Source organism: Chiloscyllium punctatum, chromosome 19 (genome assembly GCF_047496795.1).
Source record: "Chiloscyllium punctatum isolate Juve2018m chromosome 19, sChiPun1.3, whole genome shotgun sequence".
Classification (NCBI taxonomy): Eukaryota; Metazoa; Chordata; class Chondrichthyes; order Orectolobiformes; family Hemiscylliidae; genus Chiloscyllium; species Chiloscyllium punctatum.
In genome coordinates, this window is record NC_092757.1 from 61,810,307 (window position 1) to 61,824,170 (window position 13,864).

General features: G+C 39.6%; 1 protein-coding gene across 2 annotated transcripts in view; it reads right to left on the minus strand.

Moving 5' to 3' along the window:
* Positions 1–13,864, minus strand: part of LOC140491401 (eosinophil peroxidase-like) — a 47,335-nt gene that overhangs the window by 14,261 nt on the left and 19,210 nt on the right. Inside the window, exons 5-10 of one of the 2 annotated variants that reach the window (XM_072589521.1) lie at positions 13,475–13,607; positions 8,761–8,890; positions 6,805–7,011; positions 2,473–2,815; positions 1,473–1,633; positions 136–394 (exon numbers count right to left, since the gene is read on the minus strand). In XM_072589521.1, coding sequence (XP_072445622.1) covers positions 136–394; positions 1,473–1,633; positions 2,473–2,815; positions 6,805–7,011; positions 8,761–8,890; positions 13,475–13,607 — 1,233 coding nt within the window. The remainder of the gene's footprint in view (positions 1–135; positions 395–1,472; positions 1,634–2,472; positions 2,816–6,804; positions 7,012–8,760; positions 8,891–13,474; positions 13,608–13,864) is intronic. The other variant, XM_072589522.1, reaches the window with a different exon arrangement.

Genomic DNA, 13,864 nt, shown 5'->3' on the forward strand with positions numbered 1-13,864 from the left:
TACAACAACTCCATGTGCTGCACTGACGGCTGAGAAATGGGAGTAATGTTTCAGCAACATCCAGAGGCAGTATGCTTTTACACTACAGCCTCAGTGGCAGCATATGATTAATTTGTACTGAGATTTATTACTTACCCTGATCCACAATTCTCCAAGAAGAGAAGAAGGAATTGTGCAGGAGCAGGTTTGGGTAAAGTGGATGTTCTTCGTAGCTCTCATTGAAACGATGGACAATTGGCTGAATGGTGACGTGACCATACCGGAAACAGGCTGTAGCAAAAACGTTAGCAATTCTAGGATCAATAGATTCATTGTAACCTCTGTATGGAGGAAGATATTTCTGCATTGCATCTGAACCAATGAGTCGAGGAATATAGTCTCTGTAGGTTATTATCTGTCAAAAAGGAGTCAGGGAGAGGAATGGGTAAATGTATTATCTACTAAGAAGAAAGAAATCTAGACAAGAATGGATTTCAGACAACAACAAAGCACTGTTTTTTCACTCAGCGTTAAGTGAAATAAAGTTTTCTTCACGTGATGGGTCCAATAAGTAGCTGATATTCCAACTAGTTATGAAGGAATTGATCAGGAGTGTCAATAGTGGCAGAGAGGTCAGAAATTTGGCAGAAAAAGAGAATAATTGAAAATCAGAAATGCAGTTAGGATTTTGCAAAATGTCAAAACATGATTAAGGTTCATTAAATTTACTTGTTCTATTCTCAAGCCTCAGCAGTGGTGAGTTAATGGATAGTTTTGATCTTTAAGTCACAACACTGTAGTTTCAAGTGCTGCTAAAGGGACTTTAACACAAAAGTCCAGGCTGAGTCTTTTGTGATTGCCCACAGTACTGAGGGAGTGCTATATTATTGGGAGATTCCATCTTTCAAGTCAGACATTCAAGGCAGACATCATCTATTCCCTCAGATGATGTAAAAATCCCAAGGCACTATTTTGATGAAGAGCATATGAGTTATCCCCAGTGTCCTTGCTAAGATAAATTTCTAAACAGTTTAAAAACAGCTTATCTAGTCATTATCAAATTGCTATTTGTGGGAGATTGTTCTTTGCAAATTGACATCCCAGTTTTCTGCATTGCAGCAGTGACTACACTTGTAAAATCCTCTATTGGTTTGCTGTGATGGGCTTTGAAATGTCCTGAGGTTACAAAAGCTGTGAGATAATTGTGAATTTTTTGTTAACAATCTAAAAACCTGAAAAGTCTTTCTGCACAGATAGAATTTCTGCTAAAAGTAGTAGAAGTATTAATAATGGAACATCGATTCTATAATTTTACCATACTTATTAGCATCTCATTGAACTCTGACTCCCCAGTCTAAGGCAGTTCTACGACTCCACCAAAAATTATGATTGAGGATTGCTAAAGTGGGTCAGGATGCAGCACAAGAAAAATCAGGTAGTATACAATACAAAACAGTGTCCTTTCGTTTGGATGTCTCCTGCAATTATTTTACCTGTTGAAATGCCCCCATGATTTTCCTCGCCTCCTGGTAAATTGTTTCTCCACTCCAATGTGGATTCAACTTCTTCAGCTCTCTCGCCAAGCGATTGTGCTCCCGCAGAAATAATACATGAAAAGATAATATACCCAGATGCTCATTTACACGTCCATCACCTGTGGACAAGGTGAAGGCCATATTGATGGTAATTTTGCACAATTGTAAAAATACGTTTTAAAATTTTGCCTACAGGAACATTTCTATTCTAAGACTATTTCCTTTTTTCTTTTATTTTTGCACACATTTTAGTTGGAGTTTTGCTATGCTCCTTAACCTAACAAGCTTCAATGAGATGTCTGCACATTCAACAAACAAATTGACATTTATGACCATTTCCTACTAATCATTGATGCCAGTAGCTGTAAAGGTCACCTAAAGAACAACAAATTCTCATGATAGAACTGAATTGGTTTCATTAATTGGAATTAATAGTGATCAGGCCAATGAAGGAAGGTTTCCCAATCAAAAACAAATCTATATAATAACTTATTAAGCTATTCTCAAAACAGAGAGCTTAAGGAAAACATTAATTTTTGGCTTCCCTTTGGAAACAATGGCATGCAGTTTATTTCTCATCTGGCAGCATAATGGCTCAGCGATTTTAACCAATGCGTCTCATAATCGACTACCAGTCCATCTCTTGCCTTTCATTTACAATTTAAAGCATTGTCAGCTCTGAATGTGCTGAGTTTAACATTTCCTCCTCCAACCCATTAAACCTGAGTGATATTGGCACAGTATATCTAAAATGTCAAACCCAAGTGATAAAGAGAGAGCATGCTAAATGGATTTCACCACATTCACTCAGCAGAATAGTATGGAATGTGTCTCCTTGATCTAAAGAACCTTCCATCCAAGGAATTCTATGCTTAAAATTGCATTGAAGAAGATGTCATGGAACATTAATGAGAAGTATTCTATATGCACATGACATGTCATGTAGTGGAATTCTTACCTGCTAAGAAGCATGGGACTCCAGTACCATTGGGGTTCTTAGCACAAGGGCTCTCTGAATGTTTGCTGCTAAATGGTAAGTATTCCAACCCATTGTCAGAGTAGACCTGATTAATTGCCAGCAATCCCAAATCATTTGTATTGTTTCGGAGTTGATTTGCAATGGATTTACCACTACCATAAACCATACTGGCATCAATGAATGATGTCACTGCACTTAGCTGTTCCCGAACATTAACATGTCCAGAGAGTGAGCCCAGATAACCAGTGTTGCATGTAGGAGCAGATCGAAAGAAAGGCATGCAGCCTGTGCTCTTATTGAACCTGGAGTCATCCAGAGGTATCTGACAATGAATGACACGAACAAAAGCAAAATTAGTTTCAAACATCGATACACACAAGTAAATTAAATTAATTTCCAAGATTTCTGTTGTCTCTTAAAGATATATTTGCAAATATAGATGCATGCAGTTTTTTTTTTGACAAAATTGAATATCTTTCGCAAACCTCAACTATCAATAGATTCATCAGTTCTCCAAGAGTATAGGTTCCAGGAATTGCAGATTAATGTCCTGGATCCTGCTAGAACAATCCAGGAGAAATTTAATAGCAACATTTTTAAGATTATGCCTTTTTGTTTTTATTCAACTAGTTATAAACAAAGGTAGAAGATAGTAGACAGGTTTATTGATTGAATGGAATGGTTGGATTGGGGTGGTGGTGAGATTGCAGCTGCTCATATGATAGATAGTCCATGTTCAGGTCGAAAATTATAAGTAAATCAATTCGGCAAACCTAATACTTATTGGATATCTTTACAAAACATCTATGGAGCTGTCAAAATTAGAAGTCTAGCCATCATAGATTTTCAAAGTAAAAATATCATTGATGGAAAGCTCCTTTCTGAGTTGGATTGAAGAATTGATAGGACACCAGAAAACATTGACAGTTTTATACAGGGTATTGGACTGTCATTGAGTGACTGCCAATATCTGGAATGTTTCAGTCATTATGGTTGAGTGATTGGAGGTCCTAGGGAGTAATGAGGAGAAAGGGACCTTGGTGTACAAGTCCATAGAACCCTGAAGCTGTCAGCAGAAGAAGACAGAGTGGTGAAGAAGACATACAGATGCTTGCCTTCATTACCAGGGCATAGAATATAGAGCAAGAAAGTCTTGTTACGTTGGTTAGACCATAGATGGAATACTGTCTGCAATTTTAGTCATCACACTATCAGAAGAACATGAGTGCACTGGCGAGGAAGATTCACGAGGATGTTGCTGGAGAAGGAAAGACTCAGTTAAGATGAGAGACTGAATAGGCCGGGTTTGTTTCGATGGAGCAGAGGAAGATGAGTACAGATCTAATGGAGGTATACAGAATTGTGTGTCCTAAACAGAGTAGATCATGACAATCTTTCCCCCATGACAGATGTATAACTTGAAGGTGAGGAGTAAGTGGTTTCGAGGGGATCTGAGGAAATGATTTTTCTCCCAGAGGGTGGTAGAAACTGCCTGACAGGGTGGCAGAGAAGCCAATACCCTTGCAACATTTAAGAAACATCTAGACGAGCACTTGAAATGCCAGAGAATAGTAGGCTATGGACCAAGTGCAGTTAAATGAGGCTTGGAATACTGTGGCGAGTAACTCACCTCCTGACTCCCCAAAGCCTGTCCACCATCTACAAGGGTCATGTCAAAGGTGTCATAGAATACTCCCCACTTGCCTGGATGGGTGCAGCCCTAACAACACACGAAGCTTGACATCATCCAGGACAAAGCAGCCCACTTGATCTATAAGCATCCACTCCCTCCACCAACAGCGCTCAGGAGTAGCCATGTGTACTATCTACAAGACGCACTGTAGGAATTCACCAAACATCCTCAGACAGCACCTTCCAAATCCATGACCATGTCCATCTAGAACGACAAGGACAGCAGATACATGGGAACATCACTGCCTGCAAGTTCCCCGCCAAGTCACTTACCATCCTGACTTGGAAATATATTGTTGTTCCTTCATTGTCACTGGGTCAAAATCTTGGAATTCCCGCCCTACTGGCATTGTGCGTCAACCCACAGCAGGTGGACTGCAGCAATTCAAGATGGCAGCTCACTACCACCTTCCAAAGGGCAGCTAGGGACAGGCAATAAATGCTGGCCCAGCCAGCGGCGCCCACATCCTACAAAATGAATGAATTTTTAAAAATGGGATTAATGTAGTTTGGTGTTTGTTGTACAGCATAGATATGGTGGGCCAAAGGAACCTGTTTCTATGCTGTTCAAATCTATGACTCTATGACTTCATTGAGCTCAAACGTGTGCATCCCTATTTTCACAGATGTAGGTACATGCTTGTCCAGTGTATCAGCATCCAGTTAAAAGCAAGCTGATGATTTACAAGCTACAACTTGGTAGACCTACATATGTGCAATACAGAGTAATAACAATATGACAAAGATATCATCTAATCAAAAATTTGTTATTAGCAGCAGAGTCTGACCTAATCTCAGAGTGTACATCAATACTATCTATAGTTACTGGTGTGTGTTGGTGATGGGGAGGGGGAGGAGGAGGAGGTGGGTGGGGAAGGGTAAGGAGAGTTTTTCAGGAACATAGAGTGAGCCAATGATCACAAATCTGTAAATTGTTAAGGCTGCACATATTTATAGGTATGTGGTTGGTGGATAACTGGTACAGTTAGAGACTTTGCTGGCACTTATCAGGGATATATCAGTGAGTTTTCAGCAGGTATATTTCAGCAATAGCAATTTAAATTAAATTAATTTTAATTTAGACAAGCTTCCAAAGGTATTTCAAAGATAGAATCGGTCAAGGAAGGAACAGCGGATTGGTCATTAAATGATGTGGGTTCTCAAAGGACACCTAAAAAAGAAGCAAGATGAAAGTGGAATTCAGTGGGGTTTTGGATGAGAATGCCAGTACACAGAGTCTAGACAGCTGAAGACCTGCTCACTGATGGTAGCAGTGAGGAGTGGGTTTGTAAGGATAGAGAAGGGAGAGGCCATGAGTAATTTTAAAAATAAGGTTGAGAATTTAAAATTGAATTCATTATGGAACCTGGCACCAATGTCACTCAGTATTAACAGGTACAAAAGATGAGCGGAATATAGAGAGAATAATTTGGATTTGCTGAAGTTCATGAAGAGTAGGGGGTATGAGGCTGGACAGAACAACATTGGAATTGTTAGGCCTGGAGGTGACAAATGGGCTGACGTGGAGGATAAACGTTCAAAAATGTATTGGTTTGATTTGTTTGATGGATTTATTGTCACATGGACTGAGGTACAGTGAAAGGTTTTGTTTATGAGCAGTACAGGCAGATCATAATAAGCAAGGACATATAGATAAAAAAAATACTTAGAGGCAGACAGGTGATGCAAAGGTGAAAATAAGTCTTTGTGATATAGACCATATAGGGTTAAAGTGTCAGCTTGAGGTTAAATGCACAAGTTTGTAAAGAGTCAGATTCAGCTTGACAGGACTGCGGAATCAGTGTCAAAGTCAACTCATGTCTGGGACTGAAGGTGATTCCTCCCAGTATTTCTGGAGGATGTTGCAACTCATTCAAGACAGACCAATATACCAGTAGGGAAGGATTTGAGAGAGATAAAACTGGACGTCATCATTGTATTCACTGTAGTTGACATGCATGTCTCAAATAGATGTTGCAAAATTGTGGGATGCAGATAAAAAATGGAAAGGAAATAAAAGTAAATCCTTGTGATTTTTCAAAGGTAAGTGTGAGAGGAAGCAGAAGAAAACCATTGGTGGAGATGTTCTGACAACAGTCAGCTCAGTAGAAGTAAATCAGCAAGAAAGATCACATTGACCTGTAGAATAGAGGAATGGTATTGCAGCAAATGTGCAGTCAACAACACAAAAAGCAGCAGTGAGGTTGTGATGGATGAGGAGAGATAATTTATCATGGTCAGAGTTAATGAGGATGTCAATTGTCATTTTGAATCATACCTTGGCCATGCTGGTAATAAAATCTGTAAGGCAGATAAACATGGATTTGGGAAATAATGTGTTCAAGGATTGAAGAGGAAAGTGAATTTGAATGAAGTTGTAGCTCACAAGGATAGAGGAGTAGGGGAGGCATTTTCTGAGGAAGGGAGTGGCAATTGTGATTAGGAAAGAGAAGGAGACACAATGGGTATCAAAACAACTTTGAGATTTGAACTATACCAGCAGACTGATATAAATCTGTGAATATAATAGTGGAAAATGAATTATTTTTCTGTTTTCTTGAGAAAATAATTTGGCTGATTGCTAAGTAGGGCTCTGTGTGAAGTACAAAGTCTCTTAACCTTGATGGGAAAGCATGGACTTCTTTTTGCACATGTTTTATCACAGCTAACACCATTGTTGAATGTTTCAGTGCTGCCAGATTGAGGAACCAGATCCAAGTCATGGTCAAGCCATTGGCCCCACTGTACAAAGAAGTGACTATGCTCCTGATCCAATGGTACAATCTGATTGGCCATTTGTAGAATGTGATTTGATACAGTTCGCACCTGAGAAATGAAACAGAAATAAATTAACACAAAACCATTAGCTTAAGTCATCACTTTGAGAACACAGTGCCAAGGTCTGAAAAATCCACAGGGTGCAAATCCGTTGAATGTGCCAGAATGAACCAATTGAAAACTTGCACCTCTGACCTTACTGGAGTGTCTGGGATTAAAGGTTTCTGTTGTGAACGTTTGCCTGACAGTCATAGTAAACTAAGGAAGTATGGTAGTGACACAGTCCAGCCACTTTGGTTAGCCATAGCAAATCCAGTCAAATTGTACCTTTCAATGGTTCTCTGAGCCCCTAGCAAAATAAGCTAAATAGGCTGAAAACAGAGGTTAAATGCTCACTGTTCCAGATGTATGCATGGGTATCAACTGCTTGGTGGCTTGCACACTGTTGACAGAAGGTTGATGCACCTCACTCCATCTGGATTATCTGCCAGACAGAACCCTAAACAATGGTTAGAGACGGTCCTTACCTGACAGTTCTCAACATCATCCACATCATGTTTGATGTCAGAACTCATGTTTGAGGAGGATGGAAATTCTGCTCCAAGCACAGTCTCCTACAGAGACACAGCAGAGACTGGCACCTGGGTTTGCTTGGATTCCAATTTCTGGGTCTTTGGTCACACTCCTACCTAACTTATGGTAAGAATGCTATAAGACATACAAGGCTTAATTGCAACCCGTTATCTGGGGAGGGGATTGTCTGCTCCCATGCATCAGTGGTATGTGTGACAGACATGTGTAACGTCATGATAAATTGACGTTAAAAAAAATTGAGCAGCCAAGGTCAGTTGGCTGGATGGCTGGTTTATAATGCAGAATGATGCCATTAACACTGGCTTAATTCTAACACCAGATGACATTATCATGACAGACCCATCATGTCAACTTCTACATCATGAAACTTAGTCTTTTCACAACAATTTAATATGGTGGGGCTTCAGAAGTTGTGAGGACGTCAAGATTTTGACTTTATATCTTGAAAATATAGAAATATAGGAAACTACTGGATAGGTAACATTTTCATACACACAATCTTGAGCTATCCATTAGTGCTTGATGGCTGATGTTTCCTGAATAAACTTTACGTCAATATCCATTTCCATATACTATTCAAAGTAATAGAAAACAATCAGCAAGATAGTTCCAGCTCTAACAACTTTCAACATCTGGCATTCACTAGAGGATGGTTCAGAGGATGAGCTGATGTGTAGAAAGGAATCTAAGTCTTTATAACAAAAGGTTTTTATTTTCATTAGTTGTTTCGTTGGACTTGCTGCCTCCAACAGAAGGGTGGCACGGTGGCACAGTGGTTAGCACTGCTGCCTCACAGCGCCAGAGACCCGGGCCTCAGGCAACTGACTGTGTGGAGTTTGAACATTCTCCCCGTGTCTGCGTGGGTTTCCTCTGGTGCTCTGGTTTCCTCCCACAGACCAAAAATGTGCAGGTTAGGTGAATTGGCCATGCTAAATTGCCCATAGTGTTAGGTGAAGGGGTAAATGTAAGGGAATGGGTCTGGGTGGGTTGCTCTTCGGAGGGTCAGTGTGGACTTGTTGGGCCAAAGGGCCTGTTTCCACACTGTAAGTAATCTAAAAATCATATTCCAGTTGTTACCCTAACCAGGGCATACCAAAAATAAATAATTTAGTGCCTATATATTTCTTCTTGAATGCTGAGGTTTGAGCAGTGATTGGGCCAGAACTGACCAAATTCTTTGTCTCAGCTTATTTTTAAACTTACTAATGGTAAACGGAATCGTGAATATAACTTCTTCCCGGTCCACCCTTTTGGAAGTGAGAAACCATCCTCATACTCAGCCGGGAGCCAGCGGGCAAGTGCATTATTAGCTGCTCCCAGGTAAGGATTCTTCCTGGAAATATACAAACAAAGACTAGGTCAGTTTATTTAATCTCACTTTTGTTTTACATCCAGCTTTAATGGTCCCGGGACCAATGCAAGTCTGCGCTTCCTTTCCTCTGCTGACCCCAGGTTCCCTCACAACTTCCTGTCAAAGACAGCAGAATCTGCCAGGAACATTTCTAACTTCCTATTTACACTAGGTTCCCTCATAACTTCCTGTCAAAGACAGCAGAATCTGTCAGGAACATTTCTAACTTCCTCTTGACACCAGGTTCCCTCAGAACTGCCCTTCCAACCCTCTCCTGACCCAAGAAGCTGACAGGATTTCCTTCCTATCACTATAGATTTTAGATGTGAAGGCGCTGCACATCCAATCCTATTGACTGTAGGTATTGTACAGATGGGTCTTTCCATTTCCTAATTAACTACACCATATTATATATACAGGATTGTCCTTCTAATCCCTTCTGACTCAAAAGCTACATTGAGCTAATCCCTCACTACCAATCCTGATGCCAAAACTACCTGAGACTGACTACTCCAGTTTTTCTTGTCAGGAAATTACAAACCATCCAGTCTAACTTCAGTAACGGGGAAGCTATTAGAAAGAATTCAGAGGGATAGAACATATCTGACTTGGAGAGACATGGATGAATTAAACAGGGGTAGTCAGCATGGACTCTTGAAATGAACAGTCATATTTGATGTATTTGATCAATTATTTTGAGAAGGTAGCCAAGAATGTTGATGTTGTTAATATATTTGATGTGGTCTACATGGACTTTTGCAAGTTTTTAATATAGCCCCCCATGGTAGACTTGCCAAGAAGTTAAAAGCCTGTGGGATTCGAGGGAAAGTGGCATATTGGATCCGGAATTGGCAGAGAGGTGGAAGCAGAAGGTGATGGTTGAGGAATGTTTCTGTGACTGGCTATCTGTTTCCCATGAATTTCTACAGGGCTTAGTACTGGGATCCTTCGTGTGTACATTAATGATTTGGATTTAAATGTAGGAGGTATGATGAAGTTTGCAGGTGACAAAATTTTGTAGACTAGTCAATAATGAGGAGGATAGCTATAAGCTACAGGAGAAAGAGGCGGAGCTAACCATTTGGATACAAAATTGGCTTTAAGGTAGGAGACAGAGGTGGTGGTGGAGGGTTGTTTTTCAGACTGAAGGCCTCTGACCTGAAATGTGCTGCAAGGACTTTTGCTGGGTCAACTGCTTTTTGCCATTTACGTAAATTATTTGGATATAGATATAGGAGGAATGGTTAGTATGTTTGCAGATTGCACCAAAATTGGTGGCATAGTGGACAGTGAAGGTTACTTCAGGATAATGGGACCTTGATCAGTTGGACCAAAGGGCTAAGGAGCGGCAGTGGAGTTTAATTTAGATAAATGTGAGGTGCTGCATTTTGGAAAGGCAAATCAGGGTAGGACCTATACTCTTAATGGTAAGGTCTTGGGAAATGTTGCTGAATGAAGAGACCTTGGGGTGTAGGTTCATAGTTCCTTGAAGGTGGAGACGCAGGTAGACAGGATAGTGAAGGAGGTGTTTGGTACACTTGCCTTTATTGGTCAGTGCATTGACTATAGGAGTTGCGAGGTCATGTTGCAGCTGTAGAGGACATTGGTTAGGCTTTTGAAATACTGAGTTCATTTCTGGTCTCTCTGCTATAGAAAAAGTGTTGTTAAACTTGATAGGGTGCAGAAAATATTTACAAGGATGCTGCCAGGGTTCAAGTTCTTGAGCTTTGAGAGGGGTTGAATAGGGTGGGGCTGTTTTCCCTGAAGCATGATAAGCTGAGGGGTGACCTTATAGAGGTTTATAAAATCATGAGGGGTATACAAAGGGTGAATAACCAAGGTCATTTTCCCAGGGTAAGGGAGTCCAAAACTAGCGAGCATTGGTTTAGGGTGAGAGGGGAAAAATATAAAAAGGGACCTGAGCGGCAACTTTTTCACGCAGTGGCCGTGTACAGAATGAGCTGCCAGAGGAAGTGGTGGAGGCTGGTACAATTACAACATTTTAAAGGCATCTGGATGGGTATATGAATGGGAAGGGTTTAGAGGAATATGGGCCAAGTGCTGGGAAAAGGGATTATATTAATTTAGGAAATATAGTCAGCATGAATGAGTTGGACTGAAGGGTCTGTTTCAGTGCTGTACATCTCTAGGACTCTACGACTCTTTGAGGAGAACAACAGACTGGTCAGTTGGGCAGAGCATCAGCAAATAGAATTCAACATGGACAAGTTATGAAGTAAGGCACAGGTGGGGGATGTATGAACAAGTCAAGGGATTATACTGTGAATCATAGGACTCTGGGAAGTGCTGAGGTCAGAGGGACCATTATGTGTCTATTGTTATGAAGGTGAAGGCATGTATTCTACCTTTAAGAGAAAGTGAATACTGTTCTGCACTGAGAGCTTACAAGAACAGTCTCAGAATGTACTGGAAAATTGAAAATATGCAACATTTGGGTGTGAAATAGATATCTGAGGTGTTTACTGTTTTGACAACAATTTGAATGTGACGAATCAGTTTAAACTATGCCTCAGGATACTAAAACCCAATCGAGTTTGAATTTATTGTTTTGCCAAAACTAAACAAATGAGATGATCCGACGTTCGGGATGTAATAAAGCAGGCATTTTGAAAATCAAACAGAACAACTGCCATCAAGACAAAAAGAGACCCAATACATTGAAACACTCTTTATCAAAAGTACCTTTATATATCAAAAATCTTCACAGTAAAAAGAAAGAAGACAACCCAGGGAGATCTACAGCTGGAAGAAGACAGATACTGAGGACAACAGCCAAGGACAACAGTATGGTTTTAAAATTAAGTTGATATAATTTTAATAAGCGTTTATTGGAATAGTATATTGTTGTAGAGTTGGAGGCAGGTAATAAGCAGTTAAGAGAAAGGGGGGTTTGGAGTTATGAATAGTTGCTGTTGAGTGTTCACTTTTAGAGTGAAAGAATAAATTGATATTATTTTCTTTAAATAGTGGAATTTGAGAGAAGTCTGTTACTCATATTATGAGGTGAGGTGAGCTTTTCTTGGCATTTAATTTAATTAATAGAGAGGTTCACTGCTGTGTTGTAACACTGTCTATAATTCCTGAAGATAGCAGGCTGTTTATAAAGTAGGGAAGGCAAATTAGACACATGGCCTAGAATGGAAGAGCAAGGAAATTTTGCCAGAACTGCATAAAACACCAAGTGGGCCATACTTGGCATACAGATTGCACTTCTGGTCATCACATTATCGGAAGGATTCTTTGCACATTTTAAGTTTCACCCTAGGCTACTGCAACACAATTATGGAGTACATTTCACTCATGTGCAGTATTTTACTCTTATCTGCATTAAATTTTATTTGATACTGTTCTGCACACTTAAGTATTTTGTCTATGTCATTTGGAAGTTTCTGAGATGAATTATTTTAATTCCAAAGATTTTCCTAGATTAGTATCATCTGCAAATGATATATTGGGATAAACAACTGGAGTCAGCCACTCAGCACCTCAAGCCTCCACTGAAACGCTGTTGTACCTCAATGCCGTTTTCCTACACTAACTCATGTCTCCAAGATTTGGAAATCTATGTACAATTTCAAAAATTATAAAACATAATACATAAAATGTAGATAATACATAAAAATCTGTTATATCAATATAAATTAAGTGGTAAAAGATTTGAAAACAACAATCACTGGACAAATAATGCGCTGGTGCCCCAAGTTCAAATCCAAGCACTGAAATTAAATTCCATAAAAATCTGGAATCAAAGAATCTAATGATGAGCATGCAGCTATAGTTGGTTCATTCATGTTCTTTAGGGAAGCAAATCTTCGTTCTTACCTGACTTTGTCTATATATGACTCAGATCCACAACATTGTAGTTGACCCTTAACTGCCCTCTGTCAGTGATAGGTAACCATAATGTTGGTCAGGCAATGATGCCCATATAGCAACAATGATTTGATAAAAATATAAAGATGACTTCACTCCACTTGAAATTTTGGAGATTCTGAATAAGACATTTACTGGAGTAGAAGACTTTAAGAAAGGATTTACAACATGTCAAGCCGCTCACACATTGTTAATAGAAGAACAATTGTGTATTTTTGTATTAAACTTTGATTCAGACTCATTAGGTTCCTAACATTTTTTAAATATTCAAAGGGTCTTAGGCAGCTCACCACCACCTTTTCAAGGACAACTATAGACAGGCAATAAATGTTGGGCAGCCAGCGATACCCAGGTCCCACAAGTGAATAAAAAAAGTTTAATTAGATAGCCTTTTTTGTCTTCAGCCATACAGAGGTGTTGCTAAGTGTCTGGTGGTTATGTGGTCCAGGTGGATATTGCATGGTGAATATAGTTAAATCAAATGCTGTATTTTATCACTTTAATGGTGGATGTCTACTGATTTGGTTCTGAAAATAATTCAAACGGTAGGATTTTCGCTTCAATAATAACACATTTCATTGCAGTTCTGATGGATTACCTCAAGCTTGTGCTTGAGTAATTGACTTGGAATTCATCTTGAATGTAATCCTCATCAGACTTATCAGAACCTACCTGTTGTTGCAATTGGAAGTGATGGTCCTGTACCGGTTTGACCAACAATTGTCCTCACATTCTATGGGCAGGAAACTAGCTGAACAACCTGTGTTCCGCAAGATGATGTCCACGTCAGCCTGTGTTAAAAGATCTGTATGATATACACATTTGTGAGAACATTGCAATCTCTGGTAAGGTTCTATTCACTGGGCTAAAACAAAGATCAAATTGAATATGACTGCTCTAACTCATGTTCTCTTGGCTGAGGTAAGACAAAGGCCAAACTGAATATGACTACTCTACCCTATGTCAATATTGTTCACGTAATATATAATTTTATTTATGCAAATGGGAAATTCATTTTCTGACAGCAGTCCTTATGATCTATGCTCCATTAGTTCATGAATA